At 36.4% G+C, this 15,560-nt stretch overlaps 1 protein-coding gene across 1 annotated transcript in view; it reads right to left on the minus strand.

Annotated features, from left to right (window-relative positions):
• Positions 1-11,427: 11,427 nt before the first annotated feature.
• Positions 11,428-15,560, minus strand: part of tap2a (transporter associated with antigen processing, subunit type a) — a 5,030-nt gene continuing 897 nt past the window's right edge. The window contains exons 2-9 of the mRNA XM_058752546.1: positions 15,351-15,556; positions 15,034-15,231; positions 14,785-14,913; positions 13,775-13,963; positions 12,981-13,154; positions 12,680-12,839; positions 12,049-12,185; positions 11,428-11,931 (exon numbers count right to left, since the gene is read on the minus strand). Coding sequence (XP_058608529.1) covers positions 11,689-11,931; positions 12,049-12,185; positions 12,680-12,839; positions 12,981-13,154; positions 13,775-13,963; positions 14,785-14,913; positions 15,034-15,231; positions 15,351-15,556 — 1,436 coding nt within the window. The 3' untranslated portion in view covers positions 11,428-11,688. The remainder of the gene's footprint in view (positions 11,932-12,048; positions 12,186-12,679; positions 12,840-12,980; positions 13,155-13,774; positions 13,964-14,784; positions 14,914-15,033; positions 15,232-15,350; positions 15,557-15,560) is intronic.

Consider the following 15,560-nt stretch of genomic DNA (forward strand, 5'->3'; position numbering starts at 1 on the left):
ACAATATATTGGACCTGCTAACTCACTGTAATTTTAATCTAAACCACTATTTCATATAGATCTATAGACCATGAAGGTATGCATGATACAATAATAAAAAATGTTGAGGCAGGTAAACTCTTGTCATATCTGTCCCACTGGCAATAGGGGGTGATAAAACAACGTTGCAACCGTGGACGTGCCAGGCATAACCAGGCAGCAAGCAAAACAAACCTACAATACAAAAACAAGAACACCAGGTACTTTCCAACAAGACGATATCAAAAACCAAAGGCGATCTATACAGCAGCGCTCTGAACATTAGGGGAAATTATTCCAAGTTGATGTATCATGACGACAAACTAGAAAAAAGTGAAAGAGAATAATAAATGGTGCTGTTGTTTTAAAATAATTTTAGCATGTTAAAAAGAAATAAGCGTTGAAAAACTGCAAAAAAAAACTGTTTTGTTATTCTCAGTATGTGAAATGAAAGAATATGTGCATATATGCACACTATCACTCTCCTTGCAGAAGAGAATAGTATGAGATCCTTTCACTATCACCTGAGTTTGCCATCTTTATTTAGCCTACTTAAGGTCATAAAATGGCTGACAATCTCAAAATGGTGCCGATAATCTGGTCTGGCAAACTGGCCATTTCATAAAAGTCACATGGTTTCACAAAACCACCAATTGTGCGCCTTGTGCAAACACTTAACTCATTCATGGCCATTCACTTTATTTTTTTGTTTTCGGGAAAAACGAACCCTTCTTTCAATCATTTTATGATTGAGGATTTTAGTATCCTTGTTAAGTGAGAAAACGTCTGTCTTTAGCCTTCTGCTTTTCTGGTGTTTAAAGCAATGTAATTTTGATTTGTGAAAAGGTGGTATCTCTAATTTTGCTTAATTTCTTTAACGAAATGCAGTAATATTGATTCCATTACTATTATAACTTTTCACAGTGAAGCTGGTTATAGGTACCAAAATCTACTCAAAGAATATATTGGACATGCTATCACAATGCAAAGTTAATCTAAACCACTATTCATCACCACAAGAACATGTTTATATATATATATATATATATATATATATATATATGGGTGTTTCTGCAACTTTTAAATCCCAGCAGTGAAATTTTAGATTTATGTTCAAATTTGTCATATGATGCCAATTCACAGTGTCATTACACACCTTGACAAAAAAAATATAATTACGTAATGATTAATGCAATTTAATATAAAATTATGAAGCATTTATAGGTGCAAACACCATTTTTGTTCATGGTCACAATGTTGAGATACGTAAAATAAGCTAATTGAATTACAATTTGACTATTTCAAATGGAATTATTTAATATACATATTAATTTACAGTATCTTAAATAATTTTTTTATATTTACATCATTTTTTATGATTTTTTTTTTTTTCAATTAAATGTGCCTGTCCCACACTTTTGAGTCCTTACCGCAACAATGAGAAATTAGCACCTGAGCACATTGCTGACAGATTGGGCCACCTCACTACCTCACTCACAAGATCTCAAAAATATAAGGTAAATATCATCTTTTCTGTGTCAGTATTTATTGTGTGTCCTTACCATACAGCTTAGTAATTCTGTACTTTGAACTACATTTTAAAAATAAATGTATATTACTGTTTAATTCATGTATATTAAGATGCTAAGAGTCAAAATTAATGTAGTAGACCTTACTAGCTGCCAATTAGCTGCAATATTAGCAAAAAAAATGTTCCCCCGCAGCATGTCTTTACCGCAGCAAATTTAGGTGTTGCGGTAAAGACCTTGTGTTGCGGTAGAGACAAGTTCAAGGTTTACTGTATATTAAATTACAAATATTCAGTCTTTTGTAAATTATATTTAAACATGACATTTTGTAACCCTAGATGAGACCAAATTCATCAACAATAAGATCAAACAAATGCAGAGTGGAAATGAGAAAAAGACCCAGAGACTATCTTCAAAAGGAAAAAGAACATTACACATACAATACCTTCTGTTTTATGTTTCTTTTACTATTGTTCTCTACAGTAGCCTGTTTTTGTCTTCATGGCACTTTAACATTGTGTCCTTACCGACACAAGATGTCATAGACAAGTCAGTGCTGTTGTTAAAAGCTTCTATCAATTGCATATTATTGCCAAATTGAAGAGTCTTTTGAGGACATGGTCTTTTGAAAAACATTGGATTATTGCAACTCTAGGGTTGTCTAAGAGTCTGCTCTCACGGCTGCAGCTAGTACGAAATGCTGCAGCTAGACTGTTGACTGGCACAAGGAAGTGGTCCAGCATTTATCCGGTGCTGGCTTCGCTGCACTGGCTTCCTGTTGATTTTAGAGTCCGATACAAAGTTTTGATAATGGTTTTTAAAAGTTTACATGGCCTTGCCCCAGAGTACATTTCATGTTTGTTGCAGCAGCATTGTGTTGCTAGACCTCTAAGATCATCACAGAGTTTGCTTTTACATGTTCCCAGATTATGTTTGAAAACCAAAGGTGATTGAGCCTCTGTGGCAGCCCCACGTCTGTGTCCCATTGCACATTAGAACATGTGACTCATTAGACTGTTTAAAATCAATGTTGAAAACACACCTTTAGTCGGTGGCATACAGTTGCCCCTAGCTTTTGGGACATTGTTCAGTGATGGATATTGTTGTGTATTGTGTCTGTTTGATTAACTTTTAGATATGTAAAGCACTTTGGTCAACTGGTGTTGTTTTAAATGTGCTATATAAATAAATGTTGATTGATTGATTATCGCAGCTCTGCTTTATTTAATTTGTTTCATATTTTTATTTGCATAAAAAATAAAATAATCATTTACACAAGTTGAGATGATTTACACATTGAAATTGCAACATCTGTTATAAAAAGCTAAATATGTTATTTTTAGTGTGTATGGAAACAATTGACATCTAAGGTTACTGTCTAAATTTTATATGGCATAGAGAAAACCATGAAATCCCCTATTTTGTATATTATTTTTTAATATCAGTATTTACAGAACTGCACAAAATTTGAAAAAGCTATTGAAATATATTACATTTTTGTAGAAATTAAAAAAGAAAAATGTATATAATGAACGTTATTGTAACGTTGCGGTAAGGACATTTTGTAAGAAGAAGAGTTGAAAAACATAAAAAATAAACATGTTCCAGATTAAAATCTTAATGGCTCCATGCTATTTTGTTGACCAGAGTATTACAGACTCTGATGGTTAAAATTAAAATTCACAGGGGTTTTGGAGAGTCAAAAGTGCCCGTAGTTGCACGTAGTTTGATAACACCCATATATATATATTTTATAATTTTCTGTATTTCTGCATAAATATGACCCAAAACATCATCAGATTTTCACACAAGTCCTGAAAGTAAACAAAGAGAACCCAATCAAACAAATAATTTATTTATTGTGAGCAATGAGCCAGTGTTACATATCTGTGCATTGCAAAAGTATGTGAATCTCTAGGATTAGCAGTTAATTTGAAGGTGAAATTAGAGTCCGTCTGTTCAGAAGTGTTTTCAATCAGTGCAATAACTATCAGGAGTCACTGCGTGCCCTGTTTTATTTGAAGAACAGGGATATATCAAAGTCTGATCATGTTTGTGGAACTGTATCATAGCATGAACAAAGGAGATTACTGAGGACCTCAGAAAAAGAGTTGATGTTGCTCATCAGGCTAGAAAAGGTTGCAAAGCCTTCTCTAACGAGTTTGGACTCCACAAATCCACAGTCAGACAGACTGTGTACAAATTGAGGAAATTCAAGACCACTGTTACCCTCCCCAGAAGTGATCCACCAACAAAGATCACTCTAAAAGCAAAGCTTTTTCTAAACTCTTAACACAGCAACACACCTACATCACACAATTAGCCAAATAGTAAATTTTCTGGCCAAAACCAAATTTTGTTAAATAAATACTAACTCTACATTTGAAAATGCTGAATACCTTTTTCTACATATACTAACTCTATCAAAACACAGCAAAACCGATTCAAAATTGAGTCATTCGGTCAAAACATTAGCACTAGTTTCTATCCAACAGAAACATATAGTCAATCATAGCACATTGACTGTCAAAATACTAACAGTTGATGGCTCTACAAAAACTGCATTACTTGTTATGTTTCAGTTCTACCTGCATATAATAGACAATATAAAAAAATCCATTGTTTTTTGTAATTTAGCCTTCAGTTTACCGTCATCTGAAACCCAATTTACATTTGTAAGTGTTGAATGTGTTCATACTTGGCAACATACTATCTAAAACTGAATGAGTCATTACTTTATAGAATGTACAATAGAAAAAAATAGGGTCCCCTATGCAGAAATTCAATTGGAACCTTGATTGAAATTGCTTTCCAGTGGGTGAGGGTTGGATGTGGATGGTGCCCCGATGGTAGCTGATGCCAGTGATCAACAAAAATTCCAAAATGGCCTTTGGTTACTATGCAAGCTTGTTTCTGTCACAGAATAAAAAAGTAAAAACAGTAATTGCGACCTTTTTATCTCACAATTTTGACTTCTATTGCAGTTTTTTAAAATCATTTTTGCACTAATAACAGAACCATTTTTCAAAACATTTAAAGGGGTAATATAATGCTACATGCACTTTTACAAGTTGTTTGAACTGAAATGTGTGTTGGCAGTGTGTGTACATAACCACCCTATAATGATAAAAATCCACCCAGTGTTTTTTTTTTGTAATCTCTTTAAATCTTTACCCCTGTCTCAAATCGAGCCGTCTGTCCGTGTGACGTCACACGGACGGAGGCCCCTCCCACGGTAGTTTGATTGACAGCAGCTTTTCAGCACAGACTGCACTGGTGTCTTACCTCAGACCCGCCTGAGTGAGCAGTCATCAGTTGTTTCACCGCCGGAGCAGATGTAGGAGTGACTCCTAAGCGATTGAGGAGTTTTGTTGTTGGATGTAATAATGAACATAGCAGTCATCATTTACTCCCATCATCTGAGCCGCTGAAGAGGATTAGGTTTGTTCTGAAGGGAATGCGCCCTCCATCTACCTAAATGCGTCTATGTTCGCGCGAATCATTCGTGATCCAGCTTCACCTCCAGAAGAAGTGAGTACAAGGTTTTTTAAATGAATCTTTGCAAATGGCCTTTCCTAACAATGTGCTAATTAGCAAGTTTCACAATGAATGTGCTAAAGTAAACAGCCCCTCAGAGAGCAGCTAGGAAGAGAGGGGCGGAGTCAGCAGAGCTCATTAACATTTAAAGGAGAATGACACAAAACCGCTTGCTCTGACAAGAGCTGTTTTGACAGGGTGAAAAAGGTGTTTTTTACACTACCAGTGAGAAGTTTTAACCAAACTATGTTACAGACTTTTCATTAAGACCCTAAAGAATAATATCAACTTGTGGAAAATGGGCATTATATGACCCCTTTAACACTTTTTCCAAATGCTTGGATACAATACACATGAGCCAAAGATCTTTTGTTCATTGAACTAAAATCACTGGTTCAAAATGACACAACTTAACATCAAAGTATTACTATTTAAAAATTCAACTTACACATTACATCTGAATTGAGTGTCTATTCATTTCAGTACAATGATCTAACTATCAATTGATACAACTGCTCAAAATGCTAAGTAGCTGTTGCATTACTCTTGAAGCATAGTTTTTATGTAAAATTCTCGATTGCTAACACACTATAACTGATTCATTTGGCCCAATTTTCCAAACCATTCATACAGTTCTCGAAACAAAGACATGTTTCTCAAAACGTTTAACACATTCCACCTGCTTTCACACATGCTCCAATTTGCTCAATGTTTTCTGCAAAACTCTACACAATAACAGCATCATTTTGCAAAGGTTTAACCATGTTATCATTTAGAAAACACAAATACACAATATAACTACCTCAAGAATCACAAAATGAACACAAATTGCACACATTTATCCGTGTTTGAACATCCAGTAGCAAAATTGACGACACAGCAGTCAGAATCTCAGGATGATATGAACAAGAGCACAGGTGGTTATGTGTTTTGGAAAATGAATCCTGGTAGTGGGAGACAAAGAGGAATAGGGGGAGAAAAGAAAAATGAAGGGGATGAGGTCAAAGGTCATTTGTTGCTGATGAAATGTAAAGCACTATAGTTGAGCATGTTCTTGTGCATGGAATGAGCATAAGGAAAGCTGCCTGCAGCCTCATCTACTTACACATTACAATTACAGTACATAGCAGCAGCAGTACTTCAGATGAGAGAACTTGTACTGTAAATAATACTGCAGCACACACCCTCAAACTCGTAACTGTTGAATTGATTTGTAGCCAAGTACTTTTTACATGTACTGAGAGTCATCTGTCTAGGGGAGGCAGAGAAAGTCTTTTCTCAGATGACTAAGAAACTGTTATAGTATAACAAATAAGGATATTACCAATACTGTAATGCAACTTGGCAGAGGATGCTGAATTAATTAATTTATTGCTGTACAGAAACTGATATTCCAATGTGTGTTTACTGTATATTCAGTTGTTTGGTTTTTGTACTTTTCTCTTCTAGTGCTTTTCATCTACTGTAAGATCACTTTACAGTAGTGTAATGAAAATAAACCTTTCTTAAAGTTTATTGGTGAATTTTACTGATTCTGCACAACTCTATTTATGCTGCATACTGCCAGACATTGACTTGCAAGATGTTTCCTGTTTCCCAAAAGGAGGTTTTTGTAACAGTGTTTTGAATTGATCTCACTAGTGTTCTCTAGTCAGGGAAACAGCTTTGTGTGTCATCTGAGACCAAAGATTAGATTCTGACAAAAGAGAATATATTTTTGATTAAAATGTTTGACTTTGACCTGGAAGTTTGAAGTTTGCACAAGTTGGTGTGTAGTTTTGAGATTGTGTTTACAGTTGTGAGAAAATGGTGAATTGTTTCATGAATTGTGTGTTAGCAATCGAGAAAAACTGTAAATGTTTAGATTATGAAAGTGAAGAAACTGAGGACTGAGTATGTTCAGGTGTGATCAGTTTCAAGATGCCTGTTGTTGGGAGAAAATAAAAAAATCCCCAAAAGTCTATATCATTGTTATCAGTATTTGTTTTACAATACAGTACATGTCTTTTTAGAGGGTGATAGAGCTGGAAGCTGATGAAAACCATTCATATTTTTGGATGAGACAGGCTTTACCCTGACCAAGAGATGGAGGAGAGGTTGAGAGCCCAGCGGTTGAGAGCGGCCCAGAACGATGTTCTCTGGGGGGCCCGACCACCCCCCACTGAATGTGATTTTGAGGGGCCTCATAGCAAAATCAGTGCAATGGGCCCAGAATTCCTAGCGACAGCACTGACAGCAATCATGGTTTCAGGCCCATCCACAGTTTATCACCTTGTATTTACCCCATAACTCCCCTTTCCTTACTGTAACCCAACTGAAGAAGTTTTCTCCACATGGAGGAGGGTTCACAATAGGCTCCTCACAAACAAATCTCTCTTCTCCAGGCCAGATGATGCATGCAATGACGTCACAGGAGTAGACTAATGTCAGGCCTGTATTTGTCATGCAGGAAGATTTTTTCCAAGATGTTTAGCTAATGAAAACATCCATTATGATGTGGATGAGAACCTGTGGCCAAATCCACAAGACAGGGTTGATAAAAACATAGAAGTGTAGTAAGGGACACTCCAGTTGACATTTTACTGTAGGCCTAATCTAATTTTTTCTTATTTAAAGTTTTTTGAAAAACCTATTGTGTTGATTATTTCATCAATAATTTTCAAATGTTTAATGATTCCAGTGTCTGTACTTTTCTCTCTAGTCTATTACAATGATGTATGAATGTGTAGAACCATAATGAAAGCTGCATCATGTGTTTTGAACAACTATATTTAATGATTGTACTAACAACTACACAGTGAAACTATGGGTATCTTGTGTGTGGTTGATCTAAAGTAATGTTCCTATGATATTTCGTAATAAATTAGTTGAACCTAAATAAATTTTTGAACCAATGCTTCTGCAAATGCAAGGCTTCTTTAAAGATATGAACGCAATATGCAAAGTTTTGAACATTGGAAAGCCTGTGTTACAAATAATGACTGTTTTGAGTTTTGTGTCTAGAGTTTTGAAAAATGACACGAAGGTTCTGTTATTAGTGCAAAAATGATTGTAAAAAAACTGTATTGGAATTGCGAGTTTGCATCTTGCAATTCAGACTTTATCAGAATTGTGAGATACTGTAAATTCACAATTGCAAAAAAAAAAAGTCACATTTACCCTTATACCCTCCTTTATATTCCATGGCAGAAATAAGCTTTCATTGGTTCCACATGTCTAAGGGGAAAAACAAACAAACAAACAAACATAAAATGCACAGTTCAACACACATTCTCACTCCTCTCCCCACCTCTTCTGCCTTTTTCTGATCCAACTACTCCTCTACCTCTAGGTCTTTTTTACTTTATGTTGATGTAATGGAAAGAGCTTCAACACCTTACTATTCCTCCAACTGAGACTGGAATCAGCTATTTCTAAATATTTCAGTGATCTGTTACTTAAAAGTGCTTATCAGTTGTTACAAAATTGTATATATAGAGATTTTTTTCAATGCTTTTGAGCTGCTGATGTTGTAGAAGTAGAAACGTTATACTATATTTAAGGTTTGGAACATTAGGTCTTCAATTCTGACATGCTGTGTTTAAGCATTTGTAAATAAGACTAAAAGATCCATGATTTTGGTTTTGGATAAGCATGTATGAAAAGAAAATTTAAGCATTTTAGAAACATTGTAATTGACTGCATATTGTGTGAAAACAACACAAATTGTGTTAATGGTATGGCCACAACAGACAGATGTTGTGCTAATTGTGTTTAGAGTTTTGAAAATGTGACTACAGATTGGACAAAGGGATTTTGGCAATTGAAAAAAAACTGTAATGTTCATGAGTCCGTCATCAGGAGAGCACAGAACAGCCATGGTGTGCATGGCAGAGTTACAAGGAGAAAGCTACTATTCTCCAAAAAAAAATTGGTGCCCGTCTGCAGTTTGCTAAAGATCATGTGGACAAGCCAGAGGGCTCCTGGAGATATGTTTTGTGGACAGATGAGACCAAAATATAACTTTTTGATCGTTATGTTTGGAGAAAAGAATACCCTGCATTCCAGAATAAGAACCTTATCCCATCTATGAAACACGGTTGTGGTAGTATCATGGCTTGGGCCTGTTTTGCTCCATCTGGGCCAGGAAAGCTTGCCATCATTGATGGAACAATGAATTCTGATTTATACCAGCAATTTCTAAAGGAAAATATCAGGACATCTGTCCATGAACTGAGTCTCAAGAAAAAGTAAGTCATGCAGCAAGACAACGACCCCAAGCACACAAGTTGTTCAACCAAAGAATGGTAAAGAATAATAAAGATAATGTTTTGGAACGGCTGAGTCAAAGTCCAGACCTTAATCCAATTAAAATGTTGTGGAAGGAGCTGAAGCAAGCAGTTCATAGGAGGAAACCCACCAACATCACAGAGTTGAAGTGGTTCTGTACTGAGGAATGGGCTGAAAGTCTTACATGTTATTGTGCAGAACTGATCAGCATTTACAAGAAATGTTTACCTGCAGTTATTGCTGCAAAAGGGGGTCACAGCAGATACTGATAGCAAAGATTCACATACTTTTGCAACGCACAGATATGTAACACTGGATCATTTTTCTCAATAAATTCATGGAAAAGAAAATATTTTTGTCTCATTTATTTGACTGAGTTCTCTTTATCTACTTTCAGGACCTGTGCGAAAATCTGATGATGTTTTGGGTCATATTTATGCAGAAATGTAGAAAATTATAAAGGGTTCACAAACTTTCTAGCAGCACTGTATATATAGTGTAGGAAAACAGATACATAGGTCTATAATCCAAAAAGGTATATATGCGTCATTTAAAAACAGTGGAAGCCATTTTGAGGCAGGTAGACCACAGGCAGCTTTATAAAATGGAGACCTGCTGGCATTAGTGGGGGAGACAAACGGCACGAGCAAGGTAGAGCCAGGCATCAAGCCAAACATGCAAATGTGTAACCTGGTGAAACAACAATAGGGACTTTCCAGCTGAACAGGGTTTGCTTGTTTGGTAGTTGATCTTGTGATATAGCCACACAGCCCAAAAGAAAAATCAAATGTGTCAAAACTACCACAAAATTTGTGTAAAATTCATTTGTGTTTGTCAAAATCTAACATTCAGTTCTCACCTGCCTATCGATCTATAGCAATGTGCAACTGCATAAGGGTCCTAACAGCAATTAAACTAATTTTATGGAGCACTGTTGGCTTTGATGATGATGAAATGTGGTCAGACTGATTTTTTATGATTTTATTTTTTTTAAATAAAACAGGAAGAGCTTATGTTGGGCTGCTATTCTGTAGAATTGCTATCAGTTAAAATTTATGCACTAAAATTCTCAAGATTATTATTAAATTAATAATTTTTATATTATGATTATATAAAGTTGTGTTTTGACCCAAACACATATGAAGAACATTGAATAACATTTACATACTATTATTAACCTTACTATAACAATATAAGTGTAAAACAAGCTTATATTTCTCAATTGCACGAATCCTTCAACAGAACATTTGAAAAACACAATTCTGCACAAAACAGTAAGTTATCAGAACTTAAATAAATATACTCTATATATATAATAAACACTCTGTGTTTATTTGGCACTCGACAATCAACAGATTTCCCATCCCCCAACACTGTCATTCACGACCAGAAGTCAAGACTAAACCAATTCACCTCCACATAATCGTTTTGTATTACCTATTTTTATTAGCCATTTCACACAATTCAGAAAAAAACAAAAACGTGCAAATTATAGGCCTGTGTTTTAATAGTATGAATGAAAGGTGCGTTATTTGGAAGAAAGTCAAGGTGTGACTGACTTCATCCCACTTGTCCCACTAATGGAGCGGACAAGCGCTTCATTTGGGAGAGGTGAACTGTCCCCCGCGGCCTTTCCACTTCTCACACAGCTTCTGTGCACAGTACCTTCTCAACAAGCACGGGCGCCAATTTGCCAGTTCCCCACACAGTTATATGATAGATAATAGAAAACCGCTTAGCGGCGCAGATTATTATTTATGTTTTTTCAAGTGCTTGTGCCGCCCCCCACGTGTCATGAAAAAATGCCGCCCCGGGCGCCTGCCCGGTTCGCCCATGCCTAAAACCGCCACTGATGCTAACTCTGAACAGAGTTTTTGAAAAATTCAAACCTATAAGTCACTACAGCAGCAGCAATATTTTGTTGTTTTGTATAATTGTTTAAAATGATTTAAGCACATGGCATGAGCTGATACGTTCATTCAGTGCAGTTATGAAATAAAACAAACATCCAAGGTAATGATGACACAAAATTTGAAATTAGACTGTATAAAACAAACATACAAAAACCAAGAACTCAATATTTATTCACATTTATTCACAACACGAACAAATCCAAAATGTTACATTTATCAAAATTGCTTGTTGATAAAACATTTTGACTGATGATCATCTCTGAATTTATTCTATGTACAAGTCCACAGTTCAATACCACAGATCTTTTAGAAATGTGATAATGGTTAAAGGATAACGTCCTCACTTATACTGTATGTTCCTATTTACAAAGGTTTGTAATGGTATATTTGTATTATGAACAGGCACATTATTTTATCACAGGCTACTGGGCTTTTACAGTGTCAGATTTCTCTTGGTCTTGTTTGGCTGTGTTATCATCAGTAAAGAGCCTCTCTCTCAGTTTATAGTAGTTTCCTTTCTTGTCCATCAGTTCCTGATGTGTACCGAGCTCCACCACCTCCCCGCTGTCAATCACCACGATCTGATCCGCCCTCTCGATGGTCTTCAGCCTATGAGCAATCACAAGCAAAGTCTGGCTGGGGCAGCAGGCCAGGGCCTGTTGAACCTGTGGAATAACAAAACATGCAAGAAATATTATAATAGTAGCACTAAAGGGGGCAGGGATTTGTGAATGCATACAGTGCATATGCCTTTGTGTTCATACTGAATAGCCTTATTTTACCATTTGTTCACTTTCAGTGTCTAAAGAGCTGGTCACTTCATCCAGTATGAGCACCTGAGGTTGCCTGATCAGAGCTCTGGCGATAGCGATGCGCTGCTTCTCACCTCCCGAGAGCAGATTTCCACGCTCTCCAACATCTGACAAAGAAAACAGGATTTTATCACTGTGGCATTTAATAAAACACTTTTACCATGCTTAAATCTAGAACCTTGTTTATCCAATAAAAAATGGAGTGGAATAAAAGGCTAGTTTATGCTGGTCTAGCAAATGGACCAAGCTGCTAAAACCTTCCTTATCAAATAATTAATGGCGTGGCTACAAAAATCCAGAATTGCTGATAATATCAGGAATTCTAAAATGACTTTAAATGTAAAGTTCATCTTAGACTAACATGACTAAGTCCAGGCTGGTTTATGCTGGTGTGAAAGCAAAACCTTTCAGGCTATGTTTGTTGGGGTGTAGTCAGGATGAATAACTAAAAGGCTATGAATGCTGGCAATTCTGATGTTCACAGATATCAAGAGTAGAAAATAATCAAGATATTGGCTTTAAATTATTTTTTATGTCCAGTCACAATCTTTCTAGCCACTGACACATGAATGACAGTGGACAGTGACAGCAGTTCATTTACCTGTGTTGTAGCCATTTTCCAGTTTGCTGATGAAGGCATGGGCATTGGCTTTGCTGGCAGCCTCCTTTACTTTATCCATTGAGCAGCCGGGCAGACCATAGGCAATGTTGTCTCGTACATTGCCAGAGAAAAGTACAGGCTCCTGACCCACCATCGCTATCTGAGAGATATTATTTACAGCATTGCATTAGATGGTTGCACATGGTTCTTTATGTAGACTCACATGTTGTATGAACAACAGAGATGGTATAAAATATAACCACATACAATAATAACGGGTTTGTTATTTCAGAGTAGTCACCTTGCTGTGCAAGTATTTGTGCTGGTAGTTCTGCAGTGGTTTTCCGTCTAACAGAATGTGTCCCTGCTGAGGCTGATAAAATCTCTCCAGCAGACTCACACAGGTGCTCTTCCCTCCTCCTGACATTCCCACCAGAGCCGTCATCTGACCCGGCTTCAACTCCAGAGAGAAGTTCTGAAAAAAGAAAAAAAAGAAAAGAAAAGAAGGTAATTATTATGAATATTACAAATATATGATAAACCTAGTACATACCATGTATACATCCTGATTAACAATATTATACATTTTCTATTTGGCATTAGCATACACAATATGTTTGCAAATGTATGCACATTCACTCAACTGTTTATGTGTGTGCGTACATATATAACCATTTGAAGAAAATATAAGAAATAAAAGATCTTTGTGTTTAAATACCATATTTACTCATATTTTAGGTTCATGTGAAATGCCTTCTCCCAGCAGGCACAAAACAGGCACACAACGTCATTGGTTAAATTTCGGTTGCGACGTCGGGTGACCAAAATTCAATGTAAATTCAACGTCTAATGTCAATGTTAAATTGATGTCCAATACCGATGTCAGCTGACGTTGAGATTTTGTTGCTTTTAGGTTGTACAACCAAAATCCAATGTTAAGTCAGCGTCAAATTGACGTCAAATATTGACGTCAACCCAATTTTCATTTTAAACCAAAATGCAACATCTGTCCAACGTCAGCCTGATGTTACATAGATGTCTGGTGCCTGCTGGGCTCAAACTTGATGAGGATCAAGTGAAGTAATCATTCAGTACCTTTAACACATTGTGGTCAGGTCTACTGGGATACGAGAAGGAGAGGTTCTGAAAGCTGATGTGTCCTTTCAGATCACTGGGCTGCAGGTCACCATCAATACTGACTTCAGACTTTCGGTCCAGGTACTCGAACACCTTACCAGCTGCACCCACCGAGTTCAGCATTTCTCCAAAGATATAGATCAAAGTCTGGAACAGAGATGGATAAATTTGATTGATACAACTTTTCTCTACCCTCTATGTCACCAGAGAAATCCCTCTTTTAAGGGGAGACACTGCAGGCAAAAACACTGTTTTATCATGCACCTGTCAGTTTTGAGATTTTCGGCTTTTTGGTTTTTCATAAAGTATTTTTTTAGACTAGTAGAACGAAAACATCCAAAAGACACTGTTAAGTGTTTTTTTTATAGCACTTTATCTATTTGTGTCGATAGATTTCAATTACAATACATATTTTTAAAGGCCGTTTTCTCAAAATGAGTTTTTTCTCCTACACTGAGCCATAAATCTCCACTTCAGTAGCACTTACACACACCAAACTTGACATTTTTTATTCCTGTCTATATCCTGAAGGTTTTTACAGAGGGATTTGTTCATATATAATTTGCTTGATTATATACATTTTAATCCCCCCAAAATTGTCAAAATATAGTGTTTTCTGTCTGTTCTAAGTATTTTCTGAATTATGGAGTGACAAAATGAGATACCCAAAATTCCTCTGTAAAACTTTTGACTGTAATATGTCAAAAAATTAAACAAGAATTTTGAAACTGACTTCATCCAGTGTTCAGATTTTTGTACTAGAAATGTATGCAAATTAGTGCATATTTCATTAAATAATGCCTCATTTGCATATTTAAACCTAACATTTTAGAAAACTTGTAATACAAAAAATGTTTGCAATTATCAATGTAATCAATCAACTAGGTAAGTAAGGTGATAACTATTAGTAAAAAAAAAATTACCCTATTCACCTGCAGTGTCTCGCCTTAAAATAAACATAGGCATACCCTAATGTTGTCTCCAAGGTCTTGCTGATAGAGAATGAAAGAGACTAGATTCCCTGTGCTCATCTGTCCATACTGGATGAAGAGTCTCCCATAGTAAAGCATGGCCACCTTCATTCCCAATTCTGTCATCTGCAAAACAAATGGTCAAGAAGACACTATCTAGAGCAATGCAGTTCCACATCAACATGTTTGCTTTAAATAAAATAAACACATATTCAAAAACAAAGTTTAGTTAAAGACTAAACTCACCCGCCTAACCAGCAGGTAAATCGCCCTGACTGTGTCCCGTCGGGTCTTTAGATTATGGGTTTCCATCAAACGGACATCATAGTGATTTGCTTCACCAAGTTCTGTCCTGAAACTCTTTACAGTCCTGATTCCTGACACCGCCTCCCCAGCAGTTTCATTGGCTTGCGCCATAGAGTCCTGAACTTCTTTTGAGAGCCTCTAAAAAGGGCATGAAAACTTGATATAAGAAATTATTCTCAAAGGCACAGAAATGATTATCTATCATTCATCATGATTTTTTTGTTAACCCCATACCTGAATTTTCGTCAGCCCCATACCTGATAATGTGTGTCATATATGTTCTGCAGTAAGCCTGTCAGTGGCGTCTCCATCAGCATCAGTAGCGTAAGCTTCCACGAGAGGCTCAGCATCAGATACAACATGCCCAGGGTCTTAATCAGGGTCCGCAGAAAGACGTTGACATTCAGGGCTACAGCCCGACCCATTAGAGTAGAGTCTGTGGACAGTCTAGATGTGATATCACCTGA

The sequence above is a fragment of the Onychostoma macrolepis genome, chromosome 19, assembly GCF_012432095.1.
Source record: "Onychostoma macrolepis isolate SWU-2019 chromosome 19, ASM1243209v1, whole genome shotgun sequence".
NCBI classification, from domain to species: Eukaryota; Metazoa; Chordata; class Actinopteri; order Cypriniformes; family Cyprinidae; genus Onychostoma; species Onychostoma macrolepis.